The sequence below is a fragment of the Hemibagrus wyckioides genome, linkage group LG26, assembly GCF_019097595.1.
Source record: "Hemibagrus wyckioides isolate EC202008001 linkage group LG26, SWU_Hwy_1.0, whole genome shotgun sequence".
Taxonomy (NCBI): Eukaryota; Metazoa; Chordata; class Actinopteri; order Siluriformes; family Bagridae; genus Hemibagrus; species Hemibagrus wyckioides.
The window spans coordinates 17,716,417-17,743,916 of NC_080735.1; the positions used below are offsets into that span (position 1 = coordinate 17,716,417).

General features: G+C 45.7%; 1 protein-coding gene across 1 annotated transcript in view; it reads right to left on the bottom strand.

Annotated features, from left to right (window-relative positions):
- usp34 (ubiquitin specific peptidase 34) overlaps positions 1-27,500 on the bottom strand; it is an 86,062-nt gene that overhangs the window by 28,001 nt on the left and 30,561 nt on the right. The window contains exons 4-54 of the mRNA XM_058380175.1: positions 27,046-27,096; positions 25,024-25,173; positions 24,827-24,894; positions 22,812-23,004; positions 21,968-22,029; positions 21,788-21,869; positions 21,579-21,671; positions 21,134-21,259; positions 20,888-21,017; positions 20,246-20,376; positions 18,899-19,680; positions 18,606-18,820; positions 18,381-18,496; positions 18,039-18,166; positions 15,611-15,700; positions 15,402-15,497; positions 15,181-15,263; positions 14,371-14,525; positions 13,420-13,533; positions 12,975-13,074; positions 12,654-12,813; positions 12,321-12,447; positions 12,041-12,188; positions 11,761-11,861; positions 11,171-11,389; positions 10,939-11,064; positions 10,697-10,819; positions 10,526-10,609; positions 10,342-10,428; positions 9,946-10,146; positions 9,775-9,857; positions 9,613-9,653; positions 9,246-9,370; positions 8,600-8,752; positions 8,293-8,453; positions 7,891-8,195; positions 7,276-7,439; positions 7,107-7,172; positions 6,876-7,022; positions 6,716-6,772; positions 6,367-6,444; positions 6,179-6,273; positions 5,535-5,707; positions 4,053-4,203; positions 3,892-3,970; positions 3,752-3,805; positions 3,031-3,126; positions 2,872-2,936; positions 887-962; positions 638-685; positions 476-541 (exon numbers count right to left, since the gene is read on the bottom strand). Coding sequence (XP_058236158.1) covers positions 476-541; positions 638-685; positions 887-962; positions 2,872-2,936; positions 3,031-3,126; positions 3,752-3,805; positions 3,892-3,970; positions 4,053-4,203; positions 5,535-5,707; positions 6,179-6,273; positions 6,367-6,444; positions 6,716-6,772; positions 6,876-7,022; positions 7,107-7,172; positions 7,276-7,439; positions 7,891-8,195; positions 8,293-8,453; positions 8,600-8,752; positions 9,246-9,370; positions 9,613-9,653; positions 9,775-9,857; positions 9,946-10,146; positions 10,342-10,428; positions 10,526-10,609; positions 10,697-10,819; positions 10,939-11,064; positions 11,171-11,389; positions 11,761-11,861; positions 12,041-12,188; positions 12,321-12,447; positions 12,654-12,813; positions 12,975-13,074; positions 13,420-13,533; positions 14,371-14,525; positions 15,181-15,263; positions 15,402-15,497; positions 15,611-15,700; positions 18,039-18,166; positions 18,381-18,496; positions 18,606-18,820; positions 18,899-19,680; positions 20,246-20,376; positions 20,888-21,017; positions 21,134-21,259; positions 21,579-21,671; positions 21,788-21,869; positions 21,968-22,029; positions 22,812-23,004; positions 24,827-24,894; positions 25,024-25,173; positions 27,046-27,096 — 6,624 coding nt within the window. The remainder of the gene's footprint in view (positions 1-475; positions 542-637; positions 686-886; positions 963-2,871; positions 2,937-3,030; positions 3,127-3,751; positions 3,806-3,891; positions 3,971-4,052; positions 4,204-5,534; positions 5,708-6,178; positions 6,274-6,366; positions 6,445-6,715; positions 6,773-6,875; positions 7,023-7,106; positions 7,173-7,275; positions 7,440-7,890; positions 8,196-8,292; positions 8,454-8,599; positions 8,753-9,245; positions 9,371-9,612; positions 9,654-9,774; positions 9,858-9,945; positions 10,147-10,341; positions 10,429-10,525; positions 10,610-10,696; positions 10,820-10,938; positions 11,065-11,170; positions 11,390-11,760; positions 11,862-12,040; positions 12,189-12,320; positions 12,448-12,653; positions 12,814-12,974; positions 13,075-13,419; positions 13,534-14,370; positions 14,526-15,180; positions 15,264-15,401; positions 15,498-15,610; positions 15,701-18,038; positions 18,167-18,380; positions 18,497-18,605; positions 18,821-18,898; positions 19,681-20,245; positions 20,377-20,887; positions 21,018-21,133; positions 21,260-21,578; positions 21,672-21,787; positions 21,870-21,967; positions 22,030-22,811; positions 23,005-24,826; positions 24,895-25,023; positions 25,174-27,045; positions 27,097-27,500) is intronic.

The following is a 27,500-nucleotide window of genomic DNA, read 5'->3' on the forward strand; positions in this document are numbered from 1 at the left end:
GACAGAGAGACATGGTAGACAGATAGACATGAGACAGACAGACAGACAGAGAGACATGGTAGACAGATAGACATGATAGACAGACAGACAGACAGAGACATGGTAGACAGATAGACATGATAGACAGACAGACAGACAGAGAGACATGGTAGACAGACAGACAGAGACATGGTAGACAGATAGACATGATAGACAGACAGACAGAGACATGGTAGACAGATAGACAGACAGACAGACAGACAGACAGAGAGACATGGTAGACAGATAGACAGAGACATGGTAGACAGATAGACATGATAGACAGACAGACAGAGACATGGTAGACAGATAGACAGACAGACAGACAGACAGACAGAGAGACATGGTAGACAGATAGACAGACAGACAGACAGAGACATGGTAGACAGATAAAACCCCAGGTGAGATGTGTGATTAGAGTGAACAGATGTTATATGTATATATTGGATGGAAATACCTCACACGCTGCCTGGCTGTTATTAAACTGTTTGGTCAGGAGCTCGATCCACTGCAGCATGGTGGGCTGATGGAGAGAAAACCAGAGAGGAAAACAACCTTCAGTGTACATCAGGACAGGAAAAAGGAGAGAGAGAAAAGAACGATAGGATGAACCGATCACCTTCTCCTTGGAGTGGATGAACGTCTCCAGGACGAAGGACGTGCTGAGCTGAGACGGAGAGAACCAAGTGGGAAAGTTTAATGAAGTTAATTAACTCAGAACGAAGAAAAACAAACTCGAAATCTCATTAAAGGCCATTTAAGGAACGTTATTATTCAAATGAGGCGTGGGACTCCAGACTCGGGTTTAAAATCCTGATTCGGCTCATTAACAGTGTGTGTGTGTGTGTGTGTGTGTGTGTGTGTTTACCTTGGCGGTCATGAGTGAGACAGCTTTGGGGTCAGGTAAAGTGCTGGGAATGCTGCTACACAACTGCCACATGAACCTGAGCACAAACACAGACATTTCAACCAGAGTGACGGAAAATAAAATAATTAAAAAAGTCCACTTCTGATTGGCTGGCATTCCTCCGGCCTGGACATAACGATTCTTAAGCGGTCATGATGTCCAGTGAGATTCGCCCTGATGTAGTGACGTTAATGTCCGGTTTTCTACACATCTCCTGGGTTTGAGTTTAATCGAGTCGTATGCATCAGTGTGTGATGTAGGGGCGTGGCTTTTTTGTGCAACAGAAACGTGCTCTCATGTAGCGGCACTTCTGGAGTAATCTCACGGTTTATATTTTGGTACCGGAATATTTCAAATACCCCTTGAGGAACCTCAGACAGCACAGGAGTGCACACTGGAGGGTCCACCTAAATGTATAAAATATATATAGACCAATCAGGCATAACATTATGACCACCTGCCTAATATTGTGTCCGTCCCCCATTTGCTGCTAAAACAGCCCTTACCCATCGAGGCATGGACTCCACTAGATCCCTGAAGGTGTGCTGTGGGATCTGACACCAAGATGTTAGCAGCAGATCTTTTAAGTCCTGTAAGTTGCGAGGTGGAGCCTCCATGGATCGGACTTGTTTGTCCAGCACATCCCACAGATGATCGGATGGACTGAGATGTGGGGAATTTGGAGGCCTGGTCAACACCTCAAACTCATCAAACCATTCCTGAACCATTTCTGCTTTGTGGCACGGAGCATTATCCTGCTGAAAGAGACCACAGCCATCAGGGAATACCGTTTCCATGAAAGGGTGTACATGGTCTGGAACAATGCTTAAGTAGGTGGTAACATCCACACGGATGGCAGGACCCAAGGATTCCCAGCAGAACACTGACCAAAGCAGGACACTGTCTCCGCCAGCTTGCTTTCTTCCTATAGTGCATCCCCATACTCAACAAACTGTGATGTACTGTGTATTCTGACACCTTTCTATCAGAACCAGCATTAACTTCTTCAGCAATGTGAGCAACAGTAGCTCGTCTGTTGGATCGGATCACACGGGCCAGCCTTCGCTCCCTGCGTGCATCAATGAGCCTTGACCACCCATGACCCTGTCGCCGGTTCACCACTGTTCCATCCTTGGACCACTTTTGATAGATACTGACCACTGCAGACCAGGAACATCCCACAAGAGCTGCAGTGTTGGAGATGCTCTGAGCCAGTGGTCTAGCCATCACAATTTGTTCCCTTTGTCAAATCCTTACACTTGTCCATTTTTCCTGCTTCTAACATCAACTCTGAGGACAAAATGTTGACTTGCTGCCTAATATATCCCACCCACTAACAGGTGCCATGATGAGATCATCAGTCTTATTCACTTCACCTGTAATAATGTTATGCCTGATACACACACACACACACACACACTTATTCTAACACTTCTGAAGCAATCTGGCATGTGTTAGCTTTATTTCGGTGCCAGAACTATTCAAACACACCTTGTAGTTTCTGAGATACACTCATTTTAAATGGAGGACGTCTTTTTCAAGCAAGAGGCTCAAAAATAGGCCTTTTTTTAAAAATGGTAAAGCGTTCAAATCCAATGAAAAGAATCGCAAGGTACAAAATATCAAAAAAGAGAGGAAAAAAAAGAAAAAGTTGAGCAGTTCAGGTGTAAACTTGACACGGTGAGATTTTTAAGAATCCAGAAGAAACCTATGCTGTTTTTTTTTTAAGCAAGACCATATAAGAGCTCAGCGCGAGAAGATACGAGTCTGTAGAGCTCAGCGCGAGAAGATACGAGTCTCTAGAGCTCAGCGCGAGAAGATACGAGTCTCTAGAGCTCAGCGCGAGAAGATACAAGTCTGACCTAAACATGGCTCTGCATCATGGTTCTTTCTGGTTCTTTCCTCACGTTATACTCTAATGCTCTTGTGCTTAATGTAGAACTCACCCGAAGTAGGTGTGCTCGAAGATGTTCTTGTCCTGGAGAAACTGCATGTTGTCATGCCAGATCCACTGTAACACACACACACACAGCAAATATGAAACAGCTTCCAAACATGTAGTCAGTGATTTGTGTGTGTGTGTGTGTGTGTGTGTGTGTGTGTACCTCCAGCAGGTCAGGAGAAACATCGAAGCTGAAGTCCTTCCCGTTCTCCTCCTCCGGTTCCACACGCTTATAGAACAACATGTAGGCACTATGCGTCTGAGAGAAGAGGGTTTTATAATTCCATGCCGTAAAATAAAAATAAATAAATAAGCGACAATAATAATCCATGCAGACTTTGTTAGAAAGTCCTGAACTGAAGTATGTACCGAAACAATCAAAAGTATTCTAATAAATAAATACATAAGTTAATTAAGTAATTAAGCACTAGATAAACAAATTGACAAATAAATAAATAAATAATTTGTAGTAATTAATTAATTATTAGATAAATAAATATTTTGTATTAATCAATTAATTAATTATCTAATTAATTATTAGATAAACAAACATAAATAATCATTTTGTATTAACTAAATAATTAATTAATACGAAAGAATAAAGACAAAAATAAGAAGCAACTTTTTTTTTTTTTGCCTAAAAGATCACTTCATTTCATATGCATAAAATCGACATCCAAGAGAAAATAATAAATTAAGACAGAAATGCAATAAAACTGCAGCATTCCCTTTTTTCTGAACGTGAAATAAATAAGTTGAAAGCCAACGCACTGGACCGAGGGTGTAGAAACGTTTGCACTCCGCTGTATGAAATCGTCATGAATAAAAGTGATCGCGTCAAACGCATGTGACATGGAACGTACGATAAAAAGACGTGGACTCACCTTTTCAAAAGAAAAGTCCATGAACTTGTCTGTAACCGAGTCGTACGTCTTCGTCTGTAAAGGGGAAAAAGAAAAAAAAAGTTAAACATCTGGATGAACATCAAAGGAGGAAACAAACAAAAAAGTCAGCTGGAGTTTACCGTCATTTCTCCTCCGAAACACTCGGATGCCAGCTGAGCCGAATCGAAGGGCTTGACCTCGGCATCGTTAAACAGGTACCTGAGATTTAATAAAAAATAAAAAATAAAATGACAGCATTAATGAAGTCCACGTTATTCCTGTGAGTCTCGCTCTCCCTCACCACTTGTTGTTGCGGTAGGCGTGGGGGTTAACGATGTCCCGGATGAAGCTGTAGTAATGACCGCCGTCCGCCGTGCCCGTGTGCACCGTCACGCCGATGAGGTCGTACTCATAACTCTCCACCTCCTTCCCTTCGCCATCGTCACGGAAACCTGACGTGGGACGAGACAAGAGAGGTCTTAATCCCGACCGAACACTGGGAACATGATACGGATATTTCAGCAGCTCAGATCGTTTCCATAGCAACAACTCGCACAGGGACGCTCTGGATAAACAGAATTTTTTAAAAAAAAATTTAATTGTTGATATGATGAGAAATTCTGTCTCCAGTGTCAGAGGTCAGTAAGTTTTTCTGACAATGAAAACTCTGTGGTTTATTTTCGTCTTCACGAGAGACACATGAATAGTGGTACAGCTGCTATAGTGCACGTGAACACAAGAACCAACTTGATGTTCTCATTAACGTTCAACAATGTGAAAGGTAAACAGAAACGGACAAACACTATTTAAATAAATAATACAAAAAAAGGGCGAGTGAGTGAAGGGCAAGCAAAGGGCGGAGTGAAGGGCGAGTGAGCGAAGGGCCGAGTGAAGGGCGAGTGAGCGAAGGGCGGAGTGAAGGGCGAGTGAGCGAAGGGCGGAGTGAAGGGCGAGTCAGCGAAGGGCGGAGTGAAGGGCGAGTGAGCGAAGGGCAGAGCGAAGGGCAAGCGAGTGAAGGGCGGAGCGAAGGGCGAGCGAGTGAAGGGCGGAGTGAAGGGCGAGCGAGTGAAGGGCAGAGTGAAGGGCGAGCGAGTGAAGGGCGGAGTGAAGGGCGAGCGAGTGAAGGGCGGAGTGAAGGGCGAGCGAGTGAAGGGCGGAGTGAAGGGCGAGCGAAGGGCGAGCGAGTGAAGGGTGAGCGAGTGAAGGGCGAGTGAGTGAAGGGCGGAGCGAAGGGTGAGCGAGTGAAGGGCAGAGTGAAGGGCGGAGCGAAGGGTGAGCGAGTGAAGGGCAGAGTGAAGGGCGGAGCGAGTGAAGGGCAGAGCGAAGGGCGGAGCGAGTGAAGGGCGGAGCGAGTGAAGGGCGGAGCGAGTGAAGGGCGGAGTGAAGGGCGAGCGAGTGAAGGGCGGAGTGAAGGGCGAGCGAGTGAAGGGTGAGCGAGTGAAGGGCGAGTGAGTGAAGGGCGGAGCGAAGGGTGAGCGAGTGAAGGGCAGAGTGAAGGGCGGAGCGAAGGGTGAGCGAGTGAAGGGCAGAGTGAAGGGCGGAGCGAGTGAAGGGCAGAGCGAAGGGCGGAGCGAGTGAAGGGCGGAGCGAGTGAAGGGCGGAGCGAGTGAAGGGCGGAGTGAAGGGCGAGCGAGTGAAGGGCGGAGTGAAGGGTGAGCGAGTGAAGGGCGGAGTGAAGGGTGAGCGAGTGAAGGGCGGAGTGAAGGGCGAGCGAGTGAAGGGCGGAGTGAAGGGTGAGCGAGTGAAGGGCGGAGTGAAGGGTGAGCGAGTGAGTGAAGCCTACCCTCCTTCCTGTCACCCTTGGCCATGAGGAAGTCCTCTGTGTAGGGTGTCATATCGAGGCGAAGCGGGAAGGAGAAGTGTGTGTTCACCTTCTCCTTCATCATCGTCACCATGTTGAAGGTGTAGCGCATGGTGTTGAAGCTCAGGATCCGCGGCAGCTTCTTAAAACACGCCCTGTGGATAAAACAATAACAATAATAAATAAACAGATATATTTATAAATATTGAGAGAGAGAGAGAGAAGGAGAGAGAGAGAGAGAGAGAGAGAGAGAGAGAGAGAGAGACAGAAAGAGGGAGACAGAAAGAGAGAGACAGAAAGAGAGAGACAGAGACAAACAGAGAGAGAGGGAGAGAGAGACAGAAAGAGAGAGACAGAAAGAGAGAGAGAGAGAGAGAGAGAGAAAGAGAGAGAGAGAGAGAGAGACAGAAAGAGAGAGAGAGAGAGAGACAGAAAGAGAGAGAGAGACAGAAAGAGAGAGAGAGAGAGAGACAGAAAGAGAGAGAGAGAGAGAGAGAGAGAGAGACAGAAAGAGAGAGAGAGAGAGAGAGAGAGACAGAAAGAGAGAGAGAGAGAGAGAGAGAGAGAGAGAGAGAAAGAGAGAGACAGAAAGAGAGAGAGAGAGAGAGAGAGAGAGAGAGACGCACCGTTTCTCAGCGCGGACTTTCTTCCCACACTGTGAGCATGTGTACATGTTGTCTCCTTCCAGTGTGTCTTTAATAGTCACCTCATCCAGAGACTCCTACACACACACACACACACACACACACACACACACACGTATCAGAAGTGATGAAGCTTCGTGTAGAACAGTGTGTATGTAGGAGTCACTCACGTAGATGTTCTTCATGTCGGCCACCTGACACCTGACCGTGTAGAACTCCTCCGCCGTCTGACTCACATGATCACAGTCCTACACACACACACACACACAAACACACACACGTTTCAATACTACATGAAAGTTAAAAATGCACTAAATACTGTACAGAACTATTATGTTGGACCTCATATATATATAAAAAATAAAATCAACTAATAATCATAAAAATAAGTTGTGATTCAGCCTTCTGATTTTATTTGCTTAAAAAAATTAATCGAGATTTTCCACAATGATATTTGTTGTTATTATTATTATTTTCTTAATTTTTATTAATAATAAAGCGAGTTCAGTGTTTACTGACCAGCGAGACCACGTTGTTGGTAATAACGCCTCCGAACAGAGTCTTGACCGTATTTTTCTACGGGAGAGAAAACAAAGAGCTCACACAAATCACGTGTTAGCATAAGTATGGCTAAAACTAGCCAAACGTCTCACACACACATACACACACACACACTGACCAGGTCAGGAGACATCTCCTCGATCTTGGTGATGAGGTCTGTGAAGAACTCGGTCATGTCCTTCTGCTCTCCGGTGTTCAGAGGCTGCTTGTCCATGGTGTAGGTTTTACAGAAAGGTCGGGGGTTATACGCCTTCCTCTCACTCTCCTACAAAACAAAAAGCGTGACTTGTAAAATCTGTGACGCAACACCGACAAGACAAGACAAGAGAGGGATCTCTGACGGCTTTACCATGAGATAGGTGAACATCTTCTGCAGCTCCAGTAGTGTGGTCTTATGCTTCATCTCCTCTGAATACTGACCACAGAGCAGGCAGAGGAAGGAAGTGTGAATCTTTCTGCTTCTATCAGGTATTATAATGATATGATGATGATGATGATGATGATGAGTGAGCGCTCACCTTGGCTGTGAAGACGGCCTGCCTGGCCTCAGGGATCATGTACAGCTGCTGGATGGTCGATGCCAGGTAACACGTAGCACCCAGATTGGTCAAACCCACAAAGCGACACTCGGCTCGGACATCGTCGTGAGGCCAGTAGTCCCATTTATACGGAGCGTGAGAAGCTGTGAAGAGAAATGATTAAAAAAAACCTTAATACCAGCTGTGGTGAGGAAGGTGAGGGAGAACCATCTGGGGCATTACTGAGGGTAGAACTGGAAGGGAACTACGAGGCAGAGTGGCCCTTCATCAAAGGTGAGGTATGAGGGTACCTAGGGGCAGGATGACATGAGAGACCTAGGTGGGATAACAATGCAAGGCACCTTGGGGTAAAGACCTTAGTGGGGTAATGAGGCAAGAAACGTTGGTGTGGTAATAAGGTGAAGGACTTTTATTGGGGTGATGAGCTGTAGGACCTTACTGGGGAACTAATACAAGGGACCTTATTCGGGTAACAACACAAGACCTTGGTGGGGTAACAAGGTGAAAGGCCTTATTGGGGTAAGAACACAAGGGACCATATTAGTGTAACAAGGCAAAGGTGTGTGTGTGTGTGTGTGTGTGTGTGTGTGTTACCCTGCATGTGCTGAGCCATGACCCAGTTGTGCAGCAGTCTGTAGTTCTCCACAGAGCCCTTGAGCATCTCAGTGAGCAGGTCATAGGCGGCGGCGCGGGCAGCGTGGCTCTTACATTTGGGCTGCAGGCGATCGGTGAGGCTGGGCAGCAGGAAGAGCACGTCATGGACATCACGCAGGAACTCCTGACCCTCACGTGAAAACTTGAACGCAGGCTTGTGCTTCAGCACGCTGGTGGCTAAACGCAGCAGCCCGGTCAAACCGTCATCCTCGGCGACCCCGTCCTGCTGATCCAGAATCTCACGGCTGAGGGGGGAAGAGGGAACGAGAGGACGAGCGGTGTTAAGGCTGGGGTTTAAAAAAAAAGTGGAACGGAAAAAAACGGACATCATGTGAAAAATACCTGCGTATGCAGTCCGCGAGGTGACGGGCCAGAGCGTCCAGGTCCAGCAGAGTGGTCTGACTAGCGTCTTTAACGTGGATGTTATCGATGAGCTTGCACAGCAGCCAAAAATATTCCTTACAGCCAGAGCGCAATACTGCTTCCTCTTCATACTCCTCCACCTAACGTACACACACACACACACACACACACACACACACACACACACACACACACACAGCCATCAACACTACATACTGTGCCACCAGTGGTCATTGAGTTAAGCTTTAAGTCATAGTGTGTTGTGTGTTGTGTGTGTGTGTCTCACTCGGAGTGGTTTGAGAGCCTGTGCATCCGGTAGGAATTTAAGCAGCGTTGAAGCAGCCAGCAGCAGAAAGGATCTGTTAATGGACTCTCCTCCCTCCAGTCCAGACAGAGAGAGTTTATACAGTCCATTACACGCCTCATGACGAACTGCCGTCTGGGGACACAGAGGGGGTGGGGGTGGGGGTTACGAGTGCAGAAACACAGTCTCTATCTGAGTGAGACACAGTGGAGATAAATATAGAGTGGTTTGAACATTACATCCTAATTTATATGTCTCTGTATTTAAGTCTCTCTCTTTCTCTCACTTTATCTCCTTGTCTCCCAACTCACTTCTTAATCTGCCTCTCCTTGTCTCCCTCTCTGTCTCCCTCTACCCCTCTCTTTGTGTTTATCTATCTCCATCTCTCTCCCTCCCTCATATGTACATCTCTCTCTCCCTCATCTCTCTGCCTTCCACCATCCCACCCCCAATATGTCCCTCTCTCCCTGCCTCCCTCCCTCATATGTCCATTTCTCTCTCCCTCATCTGTCCGTCTTCCACCAGCCCACCCCCAATATGTCCCTCTCTCTCTCTCTCTCCCTCCCTGCCTCCCTCCCTCTCTCTCTCTAACCACCCCACCCCTCCCCACCTCTCATGAGTGTTGTACCTCTGGGATGAGCAGGGTGAGTTTTTTCAGCCAGTCATGTAGATGGTCACTGTCGGCGAGGCTGGACTTCACCATGGAGCAGCAGTGTGCCCAACTCACCAACAACCACATCGAATAGTGTGTAACTAAACACACACATACACACAGTACTCATTTCGTAACTTGGTTTCTGTTAAAAATCTGACTGTCAGTTTTATTAAACATGAGCCAGCAGCCAATCAGATTTGATATGCAAATACAGGTCATGATGCAACACTTTAACGAAGGAATTAATCAAGCAATTAATTATTCAATAAAGGAGGGAAAAACTATAACAGAGAGAACAAGATGCAGGGGTTTTACTAGCTGCCATCTTGAGAGTTCTCACCTTCATGACGAGAGCGGTGGTCTGACTGCGCTTTCAACACTCTGAGAAACAGGAACAGGAAAGGATGTCAGTTTGTGGGCGTTAATGTGCAAACATTTACTGATTTAAGCAGGTATGTGAAAGCACACTTCCCCTCAGTGTGTGTGTGTGTGTGTTTTATACCTGTGTGCCAGGTTGTCGTAGGTGTAGGCCACGTTGATGAGTCGCTGGATCATGTTGGTACCTTGGACAAGACTGAGGAACACCTAAACACACACACACACACACACACAATTGTAAGAGTTGTGGTCTGTGACGTCATAAAATGATTCAGCCGTTATCACGGTGTCGTACCTCGGTAAGCCGCGGTATGTGCAGACCTTTCCCGTGCTCCCCGGTGCTCTTGCGAGACTTCCCAGGCCACGCCCTCTTGCGCTGCGTATCTGTGAGGCCGGACCACGCGAAGACGTCATGGTAGGCCAGGTCCAGGTCAGCAGGGTCCACCGCAAACTGACAGATCAGCTTCAGCAGACATGCCAAGCAGTCCAATAACCACTGAGAGAGAGAGAGCGAGAGAGAGATACAGAGAGAGAGAAAAATCAAAATCTGCAATACTCATGACTTTCAAAAATATTCTGGGAATTTCAAAACAAAAAACACAGTAAACACTGCAAATCTGCTGCTTGTTTTAGTGTGTGTGTGTGTGTGTGTGTGTGTGAGAGAGAGTGTGTGTGTGTGAGAGTGTCTCACCACTGTCCATGACTCTTGCTCCTTGGGCTCGAGGATTGCAGAGTTGAAAATCTCCAGCAGCAGCTGAAGTCCTCCAGACGCCACAAACTACAAAGATGTAGAGAAAACACACACAATTTAAAAGTCTGTGTGTGTGTGTGTGTGTGTGTGTGTGTGTGTGAGAGAGAGAGAGAGAGAGAGAGACCTTGCAGCTCCATGAGTTTTTGCTGTTTTCGATCTGGTCCTCACTCGAGTCATCCGAATCTGGGTACAGGTCACTGTAACTACCCTGTAACACACGCACACACGTTAGAATATGGAAATAATAGTGAGTGTCTGTGTGTGTGTGTGTGTGTGTGTGTGTGTGTGTGTGTACCGTTGACTCTCTGTGTATTCTGCGGTTGGGTTTTCCCAGAGCTTCAATGATTTCCAGAGCATACAACAGCTTATGAGCTGACTTTATCCTCAACAAATCCTTCCAGCAAAGGCCATCAGAACCCTGAAACACACACACACACACACACACACACACACACACACACAAACCTCTCTCAGTTATCATAGCATCTTAAAACAAAGCATCTGACGTAACCGCAGAACAGGTCACTGGTGACTGACCGTGTCATCGGAGATGTTCTGAAAGGCCTGGAGCATGTTGGGACACGTGGGCAGGAGCATGAGCAGCTCCCACACACGCCGAGAGAGATTCTCCGCATGCAGGTGCAGATCCTCACAGCGTACACTCTACACACCAGGGAGAGACAGAACACACACAAGTATTAGAAAATAGTTATTATTTGACACACGATATACTTTACATAGAGAGATTGTGTGTGTGTGTTTGCGTTACTTGAGTGGTGTGCTGCGAGCGCTCGGAACGCTCAGGTCCAGGAGCTTTGAAGCAGGCGAGCATCTCCAGCAGGTCGAACAGTGTGGTGAGATGAGGCTCCTGCAGGAGCAGCAGCATGGGGATGTGTTCCTTCTGAGGAGGAGGCAAGCAGGAGGCTGGGAGCTGGACACCTTCACCTTTCCTCTCCCTCCGAGGAGCACCCAGAGACACAAAGACCATCTGAGAGAGAGAGAGAGAGAGAGAGAGAGATAAAGAGGGGGGGCAGAGAGATGGAGAGAGTAGAGAGTATGGGGGGGAGTGAGGGAGAGAGAGAGGGGGAGAGAGAGAGTGAGGGTGAGGGGGGGTGAGGGAGAGAGAGAGGGGGAGAGAGTGAGGGAGGGAGAGAGAGTGAGAGAGGGGGGGGTGAGGGAGAGAGAGGGGGGGTGAGGGAGAGAGATAGGGGGAGAGAGTGAGGGAGGGAGGGGGAGAGAGAGAGTGAGAGAGGGGGGGGGGAGTGAGAGTGAGGGAGGGAGAGAGAGATATGTGGCATGTTGAAATGGTTCAGACAGGGTAGAGTGTGTGTGTGTGTGTGTGTGTGTGTGTGTGTTTACCTGCATGTCCTTAAAGCCAAGCTCATGTAGTGTTTTCTCATCATAGTCTGTGGTCAGTTCGTGACCTGATGAAATCATTCGCACTGGACCCATTAGACCACCTAAACACACACACACACACACAGAGTAAGGTCACACACAAGGTGAAGGCAGAGCCATAAAGTCTGACACACACCACTGAGGTAAATCCCGACGAAATTCCAGACACAGGTCAGTCACGTAATATTTTTTATTATTCTTACCTGTGTCCGTGTCTGTGTCCGTGTGTGTGTGTGTGTACCTGGAAACTCCTGCTGTCTTGTGTTCTGGTTGAACTCCTGTAGTTGGGCCTGCTGGCTGATCTGATCCTTCTGCAGGTTCTCGTACCAGTGAGTAACCTCGGCTCTCAGATCAGCTACCTGATCACTCGGGTACATCTCTATCGTCATCTACACACACACGCGCACACACACAGTTATAAATCTACTAATAAAATCGTCTCCTGAAGTGAAGCTTGTTTCTATGTTAATTATGTAGACTTGGGCTCATCAGAACAGATGTGTGTGTGTGTGTGTGTCCACCTTGTCTGGCAGGCCGGCGGGTTGACAGACGATGCGCAGAGGCAGGGACTGTTTGTCGCTAAGAGCTTTGAGGTGGCTGCTGATCCCGGCACCTTCAATCTGCCACTGTCGAAGATGGTACGCAAACCTACACACACACACACACACACACACACACACACACACACACACCAACTGAAATCAAGTTAAATCCATAGATTACACTTCAGAATTATTTACAAGGGGACGTCACACAGAACTAATTCAGTGTGTGTGTGTGTTAGGGGAGCGTGTGAGTGTGCGCAAGTGTGTGACTGTGTGAGTGTGTGTGCACGTGTGTGTGCATACACATACCTGCGTCTGAAGGCCTCCAGGTGTGTCTTGAGCATGAGCAGACCTCTCTCAATGATGGTCAGACTGGAGTGCGGGTCTTTCTCCAGGTTGGCCGACGCCATCATCAGACTCTCCATACACTTACTGATGAACTCTTGCTCCTTCTCCAGACCTGTCTTACCTGCCACACACACACACACACACACACTTTATAACCACAAATTCAAATTGTGCTCTGAAAAATAATAAGATGGAAGGTGTGTGTTCTGAGTGCTGTGTGCATGTGCTGATACTACCAGTGTGTGTGTGTGTGTGTGTGTGTGTGTGTGTGTTCTAACAAACCGTTGATATAGTAGGAGTTGATGTACTGGATGGCGGCTCGGCTGATGTCTGCAGACTGAGCTCTGAGAGCGATGCCCCATAACTGATCCATACCACACAACTAGCAGAAGAGGAGAAAGAACAGCAATAACACATTATTTATTTTACAGTAAACACATTTACACAAGAAACCCATTACCTGAACTTTGAAGCTGTTCCACAGCTTTAATCATGCAACACGTCCTGATACTGTCAGTGGGAGTGTTACGGTGCAGGAGTGTGTGTTAGGGGAGTGTGTCAGTGAGTGTGTGAGTGACTGTGCAATTGTGTGACTATGTGAGTGAGTAAGTGTGTGAATGTGCGAGTGTATGAATGTGTGAGTGAGTGTGCGACTGCGTTTGAGTGAGTGACTATGCAATTGTGTGACTGTGCGAGTGTACGACTGTGTGTGTGTGTGTGTGTGTACCTCGCAGTTGGAGTTGCTGTCATAAGCGCTGGTGGCGAGACGCGCCAAGTTACAGAGGTGCTGAAAGAGGTTCAGCCCCGTCATGCTGATCGTCTCTGGCTTCAACTGTGGCATCTAATAAACACACACACACACGATATATTGAGATGGTTTAAGAGATTTAATTAATTTTTTTGTGGTTCATTTTTGTGAGGAAAAAAAAGACAAATTAATTATTAAATTACTAATTGATTATTTAAAGATCAAATAAATTAATGAATATTAATTAAAATGTTAATTACAATTTTGTGTTTGTTTTTAAGCTCTTTATGTCTAACAGTGAGAAAAATGTTATTTTTTATATATTTTTTATTTATTTATATATTTTATTTTATATTTATTTATTCTTCTATTCGTTTATTATTTTTTATATTTATTTATTGTATTTTTATTTATTTGTATATTTATTTGTTTTGTTTTTTTTAAACTAATGAACTGTTTTTTTGTGATAGATTATATTTTTTTTGGTTTTCTTAGATAATTAAAAAAAAACGACAAAATTCTCTAACATGTAAATGGACGAAAAATACGAATAATGTGAGTAAAGTTAATAAAAAGCCTTAGAACGTGATGAAACATTTCCACTTTTTGGTGATTATTGTAGGAGTAAACTGCAGCGTTTTGGAAAGCGGAGCTAGTCGAAACTCGGAATTCTCCCTGAACTGAAAATTCCAAGCCACAGAGGAGAAGTTCCATCAGTCGAGTTCGTCCATAAACAGAGTTAAATAAGACCAACAGCTACAGGCAGAGGAGGATAAAGGGATGTGTTTTGGTCAGGTTTATAAATAAATCAGCTTCTATTCCAGAAAAATCAGCAGTCTGAGTAAACAAAAAATTTCCTTTTTTCCCCTTTTCCCCGTGAATGAGAACTGACGTCGTATGGTGTCGTGGTGATGAAGCGAGAGATCTCACCTTCTCCAGGAAGAGGTGTTTGTAGGTCTCCATGCCCATCGCATGCTGGTCTTTACTGCGCACCTGGTTGAGGAACCAGTGCAGAGCGTCATCGTAACACTCCGAATCCTCCACCAGACAGTGCCACAGGATGTCCACCTGCTCTAGACTCAACCCTGACACACACACACACACACACACAATTAAGGTGGCATTTTGGATTCAGTCTCATGTGAGAACGGTGGATTTTCTGTGCATGAATGAGGAAGAGAGAGTGAGACAGAGAGAGGTTGAGGAATTTGTCAACCTGCTGCTGTATTTATTTATTTATAAATAAATGTCTATGTATAAATTTATGTCTCACAGAAATGACCGCTTAGAGAATTCTATGATATTTCTGTTATTTCGCTCAGTCTGTATTTCACCTAACGTAAACACAGGGTGAGTGTGTGTGACGCTGAGGTGAGTGTGTATGAATCAGAGAGAGAGAGAGAGAGAGAGAGAGAGAGATAAAAAGATAGAGAGAGAGAGAGAGAGAGAGAGAGAGAGACAGACAGAGGGAGGGAGAGAGAGAGAGAGACAGACAGAAAGAGACAGACAGATAAACAGAGGGAGGGAGAGAGAGACAGAGAGAGAGAGAGAGACAGAGAGAGAGAGAGAGAGAGAGAGAGAGAGACAGAGAGAGAGAGAGAGAGAGAGAGAGAGAGAGAGAGAGAGAGAGAGACACAGACAGAGGGAGGGAGAGAGGGAGAGAGAGAGACAGAAAGAGACAGACAGATAAACAGAGGGAGGGAGGGAGAGAGACAGACAGACAGAGAGAGAGAGACTCACTGAAATGATCTGGAGAGCCGAGTGTGGAGAACACACAGGTGAGGAACTGCAGACGCACCTGTACCTCTGCACTGTGGCTGTACCTGCAACACACACACACACACACAGACACACTTTTTCAGACAATGGGACACTGGGATGTCCATCTCTTCCGGTCACCACGCAAACACGTGCACCTGACTACACGAGGTCTTCCTCGGTACCGACGCTGTGGTACTCACAGGGAGAACTTGTGCCGCTGTTCCCGTACTTCCTGGATGTAGTGCAGCAGGTCCTCGAAGAAGAGCTTCATCATGAAGAGTTCCTTCTCAGCCCACCTGCAACACACAGAGAAGACCTTCCTCTTCCTCATCTTCATCACACCACAGTTTACAGTCATGTATTTTCACTCCAGTAAGAAAGAGAAAATAACTGGGAAAGCTTCACTTACATCGTGATCCAGTGAGTGTCGTAGCTGGAGCCAAACTGCTGGAACGTTCCAAACAACTTCGGTAACAGACGAAGAGACACAACCACGGACCTGAGACAACACAAACCACACAGAATCAGGAACTGTTCTACACTACACATGCTAATCCTACTGATTATACAGTACACAACTCTCACCAGAACAGCTGCTAACAGCAAGGTAGCCTTTTCTGACTAAAACAGCTAGTTTTCAGTCATGAAGTTAGCCTTTTCTGACTAAAACAGCTAGTTTTCAGTCATGAAGTTAGCCTTTTCTGACTAAAACAGCTAGTTTTCAGTCATGAAGTTAGCCTTTTCTGACTAAAATAGCTAAGCTAATTTTCTGTCACAAAGTTAGCCTTTTCTGACTAAAACAGCTAGTTTTCAGTCATGAAGTTAGCCTTTTCTGACTAAAATAGCTAAGCTAATTTTCTGTCACAAAGTTAGCCTTTTCTGACTAAAACAGCTAGTTTTCAGTCATGAAGTTAGCCTTTTCTGACTAAAATAGCTAAGCTAATTTTCTGTCACAAAGTTAGCCTTTTCTGACTAAAATAGCTAAGCTAATTTTCTGTCACAAAGTTAGCCTTTTCTGACTAAAATAGCTAAGCAAAATTTCTGTCACAAAGTTAGCCTTTTCTGACTAAAATAGCTAAGCTAATTTTCTGTCACAAAGTTAGCCTTTTCTGACTAAAACAGCTAGTTTTCAGTCACAAAGTTAGCCTTTTCTTAATAAAATAGCTAAGCTAATTTTCTGTCACAAAGTTAGCCTTTTCTGACTAAAACAGCTAGTTTTCAGTCACAAAGTTAGCCTTTTCTTAATAAAATAGCTAAGCTAATTTTCTGTCACAAAGTTAGCCTTTTCTGACTAAAACAGCTAGTTTTCAGTCACAAAGTTAGCCTTTTCTGAATAAAATAGCTAAGCTAATTTTCTGTCACAAAGTTAGCCTTTTCTGACTAAAACAGCTAGTTTTCAGTCACAAAGTTAGCCTTTTCTGAATAAAATAGCTAAGCTAATTTTGTCACAACGTTAGACTTTTCTGACTAAAATTTTCTGTCACAAAGTTAGCCTTTTCTGACTAAAACAGCTAGTTTTCAGTCACAAAATTAGTCTTTTTTGACTAAAACAGCTAGTTTTCTGTCACAACGTTAGACTTTTCTGACTAAAATAGCTAAGCTAATTTTCAGTCACAAAGTTAGCCTTTTCTTAATAAAATAGCTAAGCTAATTTTCTGTCACAAAGTTAGCCTTTTCTGACTAAAACAGCTAGTTTTCAGTCACAAAGTTAGCCTTTTCTTAATAAAATAGCTAAGCTAATTTTCTGTCACAAAGTTAGCCTTTTCTGACTAAAACAGCTAGTTTTCAGTCACAAAGTTAGCCTTTTCTTAATAAAATAGCTAAGCTAATTTTCTGTCACAAAGTTAGCCTTTTCTGACTAAAACAGCTAGTTTTCAGTCACAAAGTTAGCCTTTTCTGAATAAAATAGCTAAGCTAATTTTCTGTCACAAAGTTAGCCTTTTCTGACTAAAACAGCTAGTTTTCAGTCACAAAGTTAGCCTTTTCTGAATAAAATAGCTAAGCTAATTTTGTCACAACGTTAGACTTTTCTGACTAAAATTTTCTGTCACAAAGTTAGCCTTTTCTGACTAAAACAGCTAGTTTTCAGTCACAAAATTAGTCTTTTTTGACTAAAACAGCTAGTTTTCTGTCACAACGTTAGACTTTTCTGACTAAAATAGCTAAGCTAATTTTCTGTCACAAAGTTAGCCTTTTCTGACTAAAACAGCTAGTTTTCAGTCACAAAATTAGTCTTTTTTGACTAAAACAGCTAGTTTTCAGTCACAAAGTTAGCCTTTTCTTAATAAAATAGCTAAGCTAATTTTCTGTCACAAAGTTAGCCTTTTCTGACTAAAACAGCTAGTTTTCAGTCACAGTTAGCCTTTTCTGAATAAAATAGCTAAGCTAATTTTGTCACAAAGTTTGCCTTTTCTGACTAAAAAGCTAGTTTTCTGTCATGAAGTTTGCCTTTTCTGACTAAAAAGCTAGTTTTCAGTCACAGTTAGCCTTTTCTGACTAAAATAGCTAATTTTCTGTCACAAAGTTAGCCTTTTCTGACTAAAATAGCTAAGCTAATTTTCTGTCACAAAGTTAGCCTTTTCTGACTGAAATAGCTAATTTTCTGTCACAAAGTTAGCCTTTTCTGACTAAAATAGCTAAGCTAATTTTCTGTCACAAAGTTAGCCTTTTCTGACTAAAACAGCTAGTTTTCAGTCACGAAGTTAGCCTTTTCTGACTAAAATAGCTAAGCTAATTTTCTGACTGAAATGGCTACATTACTGTTACACTACTGTTAGCAAATTAGCCTTTTCTGACTAGAACAGCTAGCTTTCTGTTAGCAAGTTAGCCTTTCTCACCTGTGGTGTGCGAGGTTCTCCAAACATCCCTCGATGAAGCGCATGCGGATTTGCCGATCGGTGAACCAGCACACGAGAGAACACAGCAGCTTCTCTGCCTCGTTTATCAAACCCTCCGACAGGTGGATCTGATGATGCGGCATTAAAAAACAAACAAACAAACAAAAACAAACAAACAAACAAACCAGAATGATGTGATTTCTTTTATGGGAGACAACATACTTCTGCATTTCCCTCACCGTTAGCCATATTAGTTAACAGACTATCCTTTTAAATCATTTACCCCCACCCCCACAATACCCCTCTCCATTTGCCCTCCTAGTCTCAGCCCCAGAGTCTCACCGCGTCCTCGTCCTGCACCAGGTCCCACAGGAGTGTGTTTCCTTTCTTACACACGTTGTCCAGGTTGATGTCCGTCACCGCGTGGCCCGAATACTGGTGTTTATGAACAGCAGGACCTGAGGAGCATCAACACATCCTGTGTGTGTGTGTGTGTGTGTGTATGTGTGTGTGTATGTGTGTGTTAAAAATACTATAGAGTGTGTGCAGGCAGACCCGGGAGCGTACCTTGCACCAGGTGCTCGTGGTAAATAGAGGCCAGGTTGGGCAGGTGCTGCTGGAGGTGTGAGCTGAGCTCGGCGTGAGAGTTGATCTGGACCAGCTCCTCCTCGCAGCCGGACTCCTCGCCATCGAAGTCCGCCATGTTCTTCTCTGACTTGGCACTGACCTGCGAACTGCTGCAACTCACGTCGTCCGCACTCAGCATGTCCTCGACCATGTGCCTGGACAGAGAAGAAGACCAGAAAATCAGCCGAGGGTTAAAGGGTTGACACGCGCTAACCGAGCTGTCCTGGACTTACCCTTCGTGATGATGGTGGTGGTGGTGATGGTGGTGGTGATGCTGAGGGTTGATGAAGCGCCTGCAGTTGAACAGTTCATTACCCATGGCTTCAGACAGGAAGTCGGTGGCACGGGTTAAGCAGGGAGGCTCCTGGGTTATCGGCGTCCCGTGCGACGAGCCCATCTCGGGCCCCATCCCCTGCTGTTGCTGAGAATTCTGGGATTGAGAAAGGGAAGCGGGATCGATCCGTTCTTCTGAGGATCCTTCTAAACACGCTGAGGAAGAGGAGCAAGTGTCCAGGATTCTCAAGGAGGAAGAGGACGACGAGGTCACCATGGCAGACGTGGCTTCGGAGGAGAAGGACAAGGTTTTGGGTTTCTGAAGACTAGAACCTGACACCACTGCTCCAGACATTCCGGGTCTTTCCGGAGGGCCCTGGACGTCTCCCAGAGCCTCGCCGGCCTTCCGTTTACGGACTTCTGACGTCAGGGCGTCTCGTGAATCTCGCGTGTCCTTCTGTGGGCTGTGCTCAGAAACCGGCGCCGGCCTGTCCTCTTCGTCATCCTCATCATCGTCTTCCTCGTCATCTTCATCGTCTTCCTCCTCCTCGTCCTCCTTCAAGGCTTCACTGTCAGCGATATCGGAGTGGAGCTCGCTGCCAGGGCTGCCTGCCGACTGGCTGGCTCGGCTCGACTCGGCCTCGTTGCTGGAGGCTTCGCTGCGTCCGCTGCTGCTCCCCGGGCCACTGCTCCCCTCCTCGCCGCTGTTTGCCGTCTCGTCCGAGCTGCCCTGCATCGACTCCTGCACGGACAAAGTGACCCCAAGAATGACAATAAATGACCAAACATCCAGAAGTGTAAACAAAACAAAAACAAATCCAGAAAAACATGAAGACTGAAGATGAAATAAGGAACCAGAACAAGAGGACAAGTCAAACTACAGCGTATTTAACGTGTTCAGAGTGTGTGTGAGAGAGTAGGTGTGGTGTGTGAGAATGTGTGTCAGAGTGTGTGTTGTGTCTGAGTGTGAGAGTGTGTGTTTGTTGTGTGCAAGAGTGTGTGTGGTGAGTGTGAGAGAGCGAGTGTGTGTGTGTGAGAGAGAGAGAGAGAGTGTGTGTGTGTGTGTCAGAGAGAGAGTGTAAGTGTGAGTATGTGTATGTGAGTGTGTGTGTGTGAGAGAGAGAGTGTGTGTGTGTGTGTGTCAGAGAGAGAGTGTAAGTGTGAGTATGTGTATGTGAGTGTGTGAGAGAGTATGTGAGTGTGAAAGTGCGAGTGTGTGAGAGTGTGAGAGTGAGAGAGTGTGTGTGTGTGTCGGAGAGAGAGTGTAAGTGTGAGTATGTGAATGTAGGAGTGCGTGAGTGAGTGACCTCAGTGTCTGAGAGCCTCTGCTGGCCACGTTTCCCGCTGCCCATGATGGGCTCGTCCATCTCCATGTCGCTGGCTCCGCTGTGATGTGTGTCGCTGTTGTCGCTGCTCTCGGGGCTCGCGGCCGGGGAACCTGGGAGAGGATTAGCAGAGCCGCAGTCTTTAACTCTTACACACTCTACAGCATTAACCTCAATACATCTCTCTCTATTTACTGTGTATATATCTATACACACACAATATAATGTGCATCACAGCAGCTGCTCACACACACACCTCTAACATACACACATACACACACTCCCACAAATATATATATATATATATATATATATACACACACACACACAGCATAGTGTGCATCACAGCAGCTGCTCGGCTGTTACACTGCTGCCTCAGAGCTCTGCATCAGACACACAGTCATTTCTCACTGAATTACAAATCAAATCAAGTTCTGAAACACACACACACACACACACTAAATATTCATCTAATACACAAATAACAGAATTTAGCTTCTTCCCATACCAGTCAGAGCACGAGGTCATCACACAAACTCAGACAATCAGACAAACAAACTAGACACGCACTCTCGCACACACACCTCTCACACACACACTCGCACACACACACACTTACTCTACCTTTCTTGTTGCCCATGGGCAGGTTGGTGTTGAGTAGAGAAGCGAAGGAGCTCTGTTTGGAAAGCTGTGCCTTGGCCGCCAGAGCGTTGTTCCACAGCGCCTTGATCAACATGGATGCCAAGTACAGGGTCTACACACACACACACAAAGTGAGCAGGTGTTTTAATTCTCAGCCAAGTCTCATCTGCAAAACTTCTTACTCTCGCACTAAGATCTAAGCACTAACGTGTGTGTGTGTGTGTGTACCTGTTCGGTGTGTGCACTGGGATGGAGTCCAGATACCAGGTTGAGGACGTGTCTGAGAGGCACAGGGTCCAGGTTCTTGATGAGGGAAGGGAACAGGTCGTGGATGTAGCGGCTGCAGTGCTTCAGCTGAAAACACAAAGTCCAGTTCAAACCAAATATCAATCACTTCATTCAGTGATGTACTGACCAGATGGCTGTGAGGAAGACCCTGTCCGTGTCCGGTATCCTGTCACTGCCTCAAGGCCGGCTAATAGATAAACTCTGGGTTTGGAAAGTCCCCCCAGGCACATGAAGCTCCGAGACTCTCGCCTGCTTAACAAGTGCTATCTACCCTCTTCATACATGAGACTGACTAGTGTATGAAGTGTGTATAGTGTGTAGCAGCCTGAGCTGTAGCCTATATGTAAACCGCATGGATATGACTGTGTGTGTGTGTGTGTAAAACCTGAGCAGCGGCCCAGATGCAGTCGACGTGCTGCGTGCTCAGTCTGCCCTCTGCAGCCAGGAAGTTCAGGATCACTTGGCACTGTTTAATAATCTACAACACATACACACACACACACACACACACACACACACACACACAGAGTGACTCTCGTGTATAAAACTGGAACACGATAATACAGATCCAGGAATGAAGTGAGAGACTCTAACCTCAATGTGCAAATTTGGTCCAAAAATGTGTTCGATCACGTTGTTGTTGATGAGCCAGTCGGCCAGCTCCTTCGCTATTGACCTGGAGGAAGAGCCACACACACACACGTTTACCAGCTGATGAGATTTATAAACATGCCTTCACATAAACTTAGCGTAAAAAATGTGAAGTGTACTCACGTCTCCGTGTCCGACACCAGAGACTCATTATTGCAGACATCGTTAAAAGTGTGCAACTGATTCTGAAACAAAACCAGAGAGAAGAACAAGGACATGATGTGTAAGAACCAGAACCACAGGCTTTACCGGACCGGAACCACAGGCTTTACCACGCCGGAACCACAGGCTTTACCACGCCGGAACCACAGGCTTTACCACGCCGGAACCACAGGCTTTACCACGCTGGAACCACAGGCTTTACCACGCCGGAACCACTGGCTTTACCGCACCAGAACCTCACACACACCTACTCATACCCCCTCTCCCACTATTCATGCCATTTCTACACTGCAGTAATTCACCAGCGATTATTAAACACATCACCTGGTTAGAGTGGACACTTTTTAACGCTATAGAGGTCTTTAAAACAGGGCCATCACTTTCATAGCAGCTTTAAACAGGTCCCCTTACCCCCCAAAAAATAAATAAATAAATAATATAATATAATGAGAATCACAGATTATCATGATATCAGAGGGAAAGGAAAAAATAAATGTCCTGAAGACTTTCCTGTGGTGCAAAACAGCACTAGAGTCTGCTTCTGTACTAAATACTCTCATTATTAAAGTGTAAGGAAATGTTTATTTAATTCTCTTCAATTAACACAAACATCTCCTTCCACTTTAAGTCATTTAATCTGACATTATTAACGAAGCTGGATAAGAATGTTTGTTGTAAAAATATATAAAAAATATATACAGAGGTTAAACTTGCTTTCTTTTAATCACACACGATTCAGTGGCTTATGGTACATAAGGGTTTTTGCGCGTGTGTGTGTGTGTGTGTGTGTGTGTGAGAGTCTCACCGTGATCTGGCTCAGTCCAGCCAGTCTCATGGTGAGCGTAGGTGACATGAAGTACTTAAAGGCGAGGTCGAGGCTCTCCTTATCGAAGCACAGCGCGCTGTCCAGAGGCTCCTTCACCGTGCTCCACATCAGGTCAGCCATGTTCCTCGCCGCGCTCTGCCGCAGCTCCTGATCCGACAGCTTACACAGGTACCTGCACGCACACACACACAGAGCCAAATTAGAGAGAGAAAGTGAAAGAGGGTAAAGCGCGAGAGCCGGAGTGAAAGTGAGACGCAGAAGAGAATGCTCACGATGGCGTACAGTGCCAGGTAACTCTGTATGACTCACACACATAATTACATCCGCTGTCATGTTATACAACACAATAGACACGTTTAAAAGAAAAAAGAAAAGAAAGGCACAACTTCATTGTATATTCCCTGGAAAAGGCTGAATGATAATGAGCTGAACAAAATGATCTGGACTTCTCACACACACACACATCAAAATCATGACTACACAACTTCACCCTAAATGTTCGGGTTAATAAACAAATTAGTAAAAACTTCTGAGTTTTGAGAAGGACATTTATGTATTTGTTCTTCACTGAGCTGCTCTAATGCTGCCGTGTCTTTTTCCTGAGTCACGTGACCAGCGTCTCTGCACTTCCCGCCAGCCGTCTGGCTCCCTGAGGGTAATCTGAGGAGAATCACGGTGACTGTTGCTATGGCGATGGATGCTCTTCCTAGCAACCCAGCAGAGAGGCAGCAGAAAGAGAAACTTCCATCATCTGATTCAGCTAACAGATTACAGAAGAATTAGAATTATGGGACTGGATTGACAGTGACATAGGCCACGCCTCCTTCCCTGGGACAGAGATGAAAGGCCACGCCTCCTTCCCTGGGACAGAGATGAAAGGCCACGCCTCCTTCCCTGGGACAGAGATGAAAGGCCACGCCTCCTTCCCTGGGACAGAGATGAAAGGCCACGCCTCCTTCCCTGGGACAGAGATGAAAGGCCACGCCTCCTTCCCTGGGACAGAGATGAAAGGCCACGCCTCCTTCCCTGGAACAGAGATGAAAGGCCACGCCTCCTTCCCTGGGACAGAGATGAAAGGCCACGCCTCCTTCCCTGGGACAGAGATGAAAGGCCACGCCTCCTTCCCTGGGACAGAGATGAAAGGTCACACCTCCCTCCCTGGGACAGATACAGAGGCCACTCCTGCTTCTCTGAGACAGATACAGAAGCCATGTCTCCTTCCCTGGAACATATACAGAAGCCACGCCTGCTTCCCTGGGACAAATAAAGGCCACTCCTCCTTCCCTGGGACAGATACAGAGGCCACATCTCCATTCCTGAGACAAAAGGCATGCCTCTTTCCCGAGGACAGGGCCAAAAGACCACGCTTCATTTCCTGAGACAGAGACAAAGGCCATGTCCCCTTCCCCACGACAGAGCCGAAAGACCATGCCTCATTCCCTGGGACAGATACAGACAACACACCTCCTTCCTTGGAACAGAGAGAGAGGCAAAGTCTCTTTCCCTTCAACTGACATGAAGAGCGGCCACGTCTCCTTCTCTGGGAAAGATGCAGAGGCCACGTCTCCTTCTCTACAACTAAGGCACAGAGGCCACACAAACTTCATTACAACTAACCCTCAGAGGCCACGCCATCACTAAGAAAACAGCTCAGAGGCCACACCTGCTTCTCTACAACTAAAGTTCAAAGAACACACCTTCTTCTCCAAGACCAAAGCTCAGAGGCCACGCCTCCATCACTATAACATAGGTTTAGAGGCCAAGTCTTTACTAGGATTACAGCTCAGAGGCCACACCTCATTCTATCCATCTAAGGCTCAGAGGCCACACCTCATTCTATCCATCTAAGGCTCAGAGGCCACACCTCATTCTATCCATCTAAGGCTCAGAGGCCACACCTCATTCTATCCATCTAAGGCTCAGAGGCCACACCTCCTGTACTGAGAGTGAAAAAATTCAGAGAATCTTGCAGTGAAACGTGTGGAGTGTCTCACCTGATGACGTGAGTGCGGAAGGGGATGATGTGCTGCATCACAGCTGGAATGTGCAACCATATCCTGATCTGCAACCCAAGGAAAATTATTGTTTTATTAAACCAAATATTGTTTCACGGTTTTAAAGCAGGTTTAAAAGTTTAGCCTTCATGTCCAGCAATGAAGGTACATACGTGTGTGTGTGTGTGTGCGCTTACGTTGGAGACGATGGTGATGAAGGCGTGTGCGATGGGGAAGGGCAGCGTCTCAGGTGTCCCTGACTCGAAGCAGTCCTTCATCAGAGACAGGCCGTGTTTCCCGCAGAACAAACACACGTAGCGTAGCAGGTGCAGAGGAACCTCCACATCCTACAACAAACACACTTTTATTTTCTGGACTTAAAAGAGCCAAACAAAAGCTGGCCAATAAGAATTAAAATATTGAACAGAGCAGATGACGTCACGCTAACAGGTTTTACTCGACTACATAAGCAGTCCATTAGGCTCTGAAATATTCATTATGTGTGTTAATGGGCTGTGAAATACTTCACTTCAAAACCTACAACAAACTGAACAACGCTACAGTTTACACAGGAGAGGGATTACAGGAGGAGTTTGCCCCATCACTGGGCAGAGGTGTGTATGAACCCCACCTGCCCGTGGACGAGGATCTGTCAGGTAGTGGTACAACCTCGAAGATCTCCAACCTGCTGCCCAAAATGCCCTGTAATATGGTCCACAGTTTCAGCACTTATTGCCCCTGAACCATATCAGCCCATAGATCTAACCCTTAATACCCCATATCAGACCACAATTCCAGCACTTATTGCCTCAATACCATATCAGACCACATTTCCAGCTCAGAATTCCCCCATAACATAGACCACAGCTCAGGCACTTCTTGCCCCATAACATATCAGACCACAGCTCCAAACCTTACTGCCCCTGTAACCTAGCAGACCACAGCTCCAGCACTTCTTGCCCCATAACACATCAGACCACAGCTCCAAATGTTTCTGCCCCATAACATACCAGACCACAGCTCCAAACCTTACTGCCCCATAACATACCACAGCTCCAAACCTTACTGCCCCATAACATACCAGACCACAGCTCCAAACCTTACTGCCCCATAACATACCAGACCACAGCTCCAAACCTTACTGCCCCATAACATACCACAGCTCCAAACCTTACTGCCCCATAACATACCACAGCTCCAAACCTTACTGCCCCATAACATACCACAGCTCCAAACGTTTCTGTCCCATAACATACCAGACCACAGCTCCAAACGTTTCTGTCCCATAACATACCAGACCACAGCTCCAAACGTTTCTGTCCCATAACATACCAGACCACAGCTCCAAACGTTTCTGCCCCATAACATACCAGACCACAGCTCCAAACATTACTGCCCCTGTAACCTAGCAGACCATAGATCCAACTCTTAATGCCCCCTTTACAGACACAGTATCCAATCAGAGCAACAGTCTGAAAAGCCGCAGTAGCTTTACGCGTCTCACGCTAGCCTTCACCCTCACGAGTGCTGATAGCCATCACACCAAAGCGGAACAAAGGCAGTTCTTTGGTTGGTCCAAAACTCTTTCTGACCAGAGGACCACAGAGAGCACATTCTCACACTTACACAAACCCTTAGCTTCCTCTCTGAGCTGTAGCATGAGGTCAGCAACTTCCTGGACCACAGAATACACACATCTCTTTTTTTATTACTCAAAAAAATTATTAAATTAAATAAAAATTTAATTTAATTAAAACATGTAGTGATGAAGCAGTTCTCAAACAGTTAGCATAATGCTAACTTACACTGACATGCTATTGTTTTCAACCAAGAGGTTAGCATAATGCTAGCAAGCAACTTTTTGAGTAATCATTCTTAGTGACACGGGTTATTCTTTCGAATTTGAAGAAGTTAGCATAATGCTAATAGAAAAGTATTAATTATTACCAATATTAGCGTGTTTTACCAAAGTAATCCATTCAAAACTGCTGTGAAACTGTCAGCATGATGCTAACTGTTACTTTTTCTCTATATTCTTTCTTTCAAGATGTTAGCATGATGCTAACTGTTACACTCTCTTTCAAGATGTTAGCATAATGCTAACTGTTACTCTCTCTTTCAAGATGTTAGCATGATGCTAACTGTTACTCTCTCTGTCAAGATGTTAGCATGATGCTAATCCATTTACACACAAAACACAAGAGACACACATCGCTTACGTTCATGTCACAGAAGGAGCCGAGAATGTTGCTCTCTTGAGCCGAGATGTCCTGAGAAGAAGGAGACAGGAAATTAGAGAAGAGGACTGAACATAATAACACACTCAACTCACACACACACACACACACACACACACACACAGAGGATACAACTTTAGAAAATTGTTAGGAGAACACACAACAACTGCATACACATGTCTATACGGCTAGACCATCCTGCTTTACAGTGGAGCAAAGTGTGTGTACACCTCTATAGTAGTGTGTGTGTGTGTGTACACCTCTATAGTAGTGTGTGTGTGTGTACACCTCTATAGTAGTGTGTGTGTGTGTGTGTGTGTGTGTACACCTCTATAGTAGTGTGTGTGTGTGTGTGTGTACACCTCTATAGTAGTGTGTGTGTGTGTGTACACCTCTATAGTAGTGTGTGTGTGTGTGTACACCTCTATAGTAGTGTG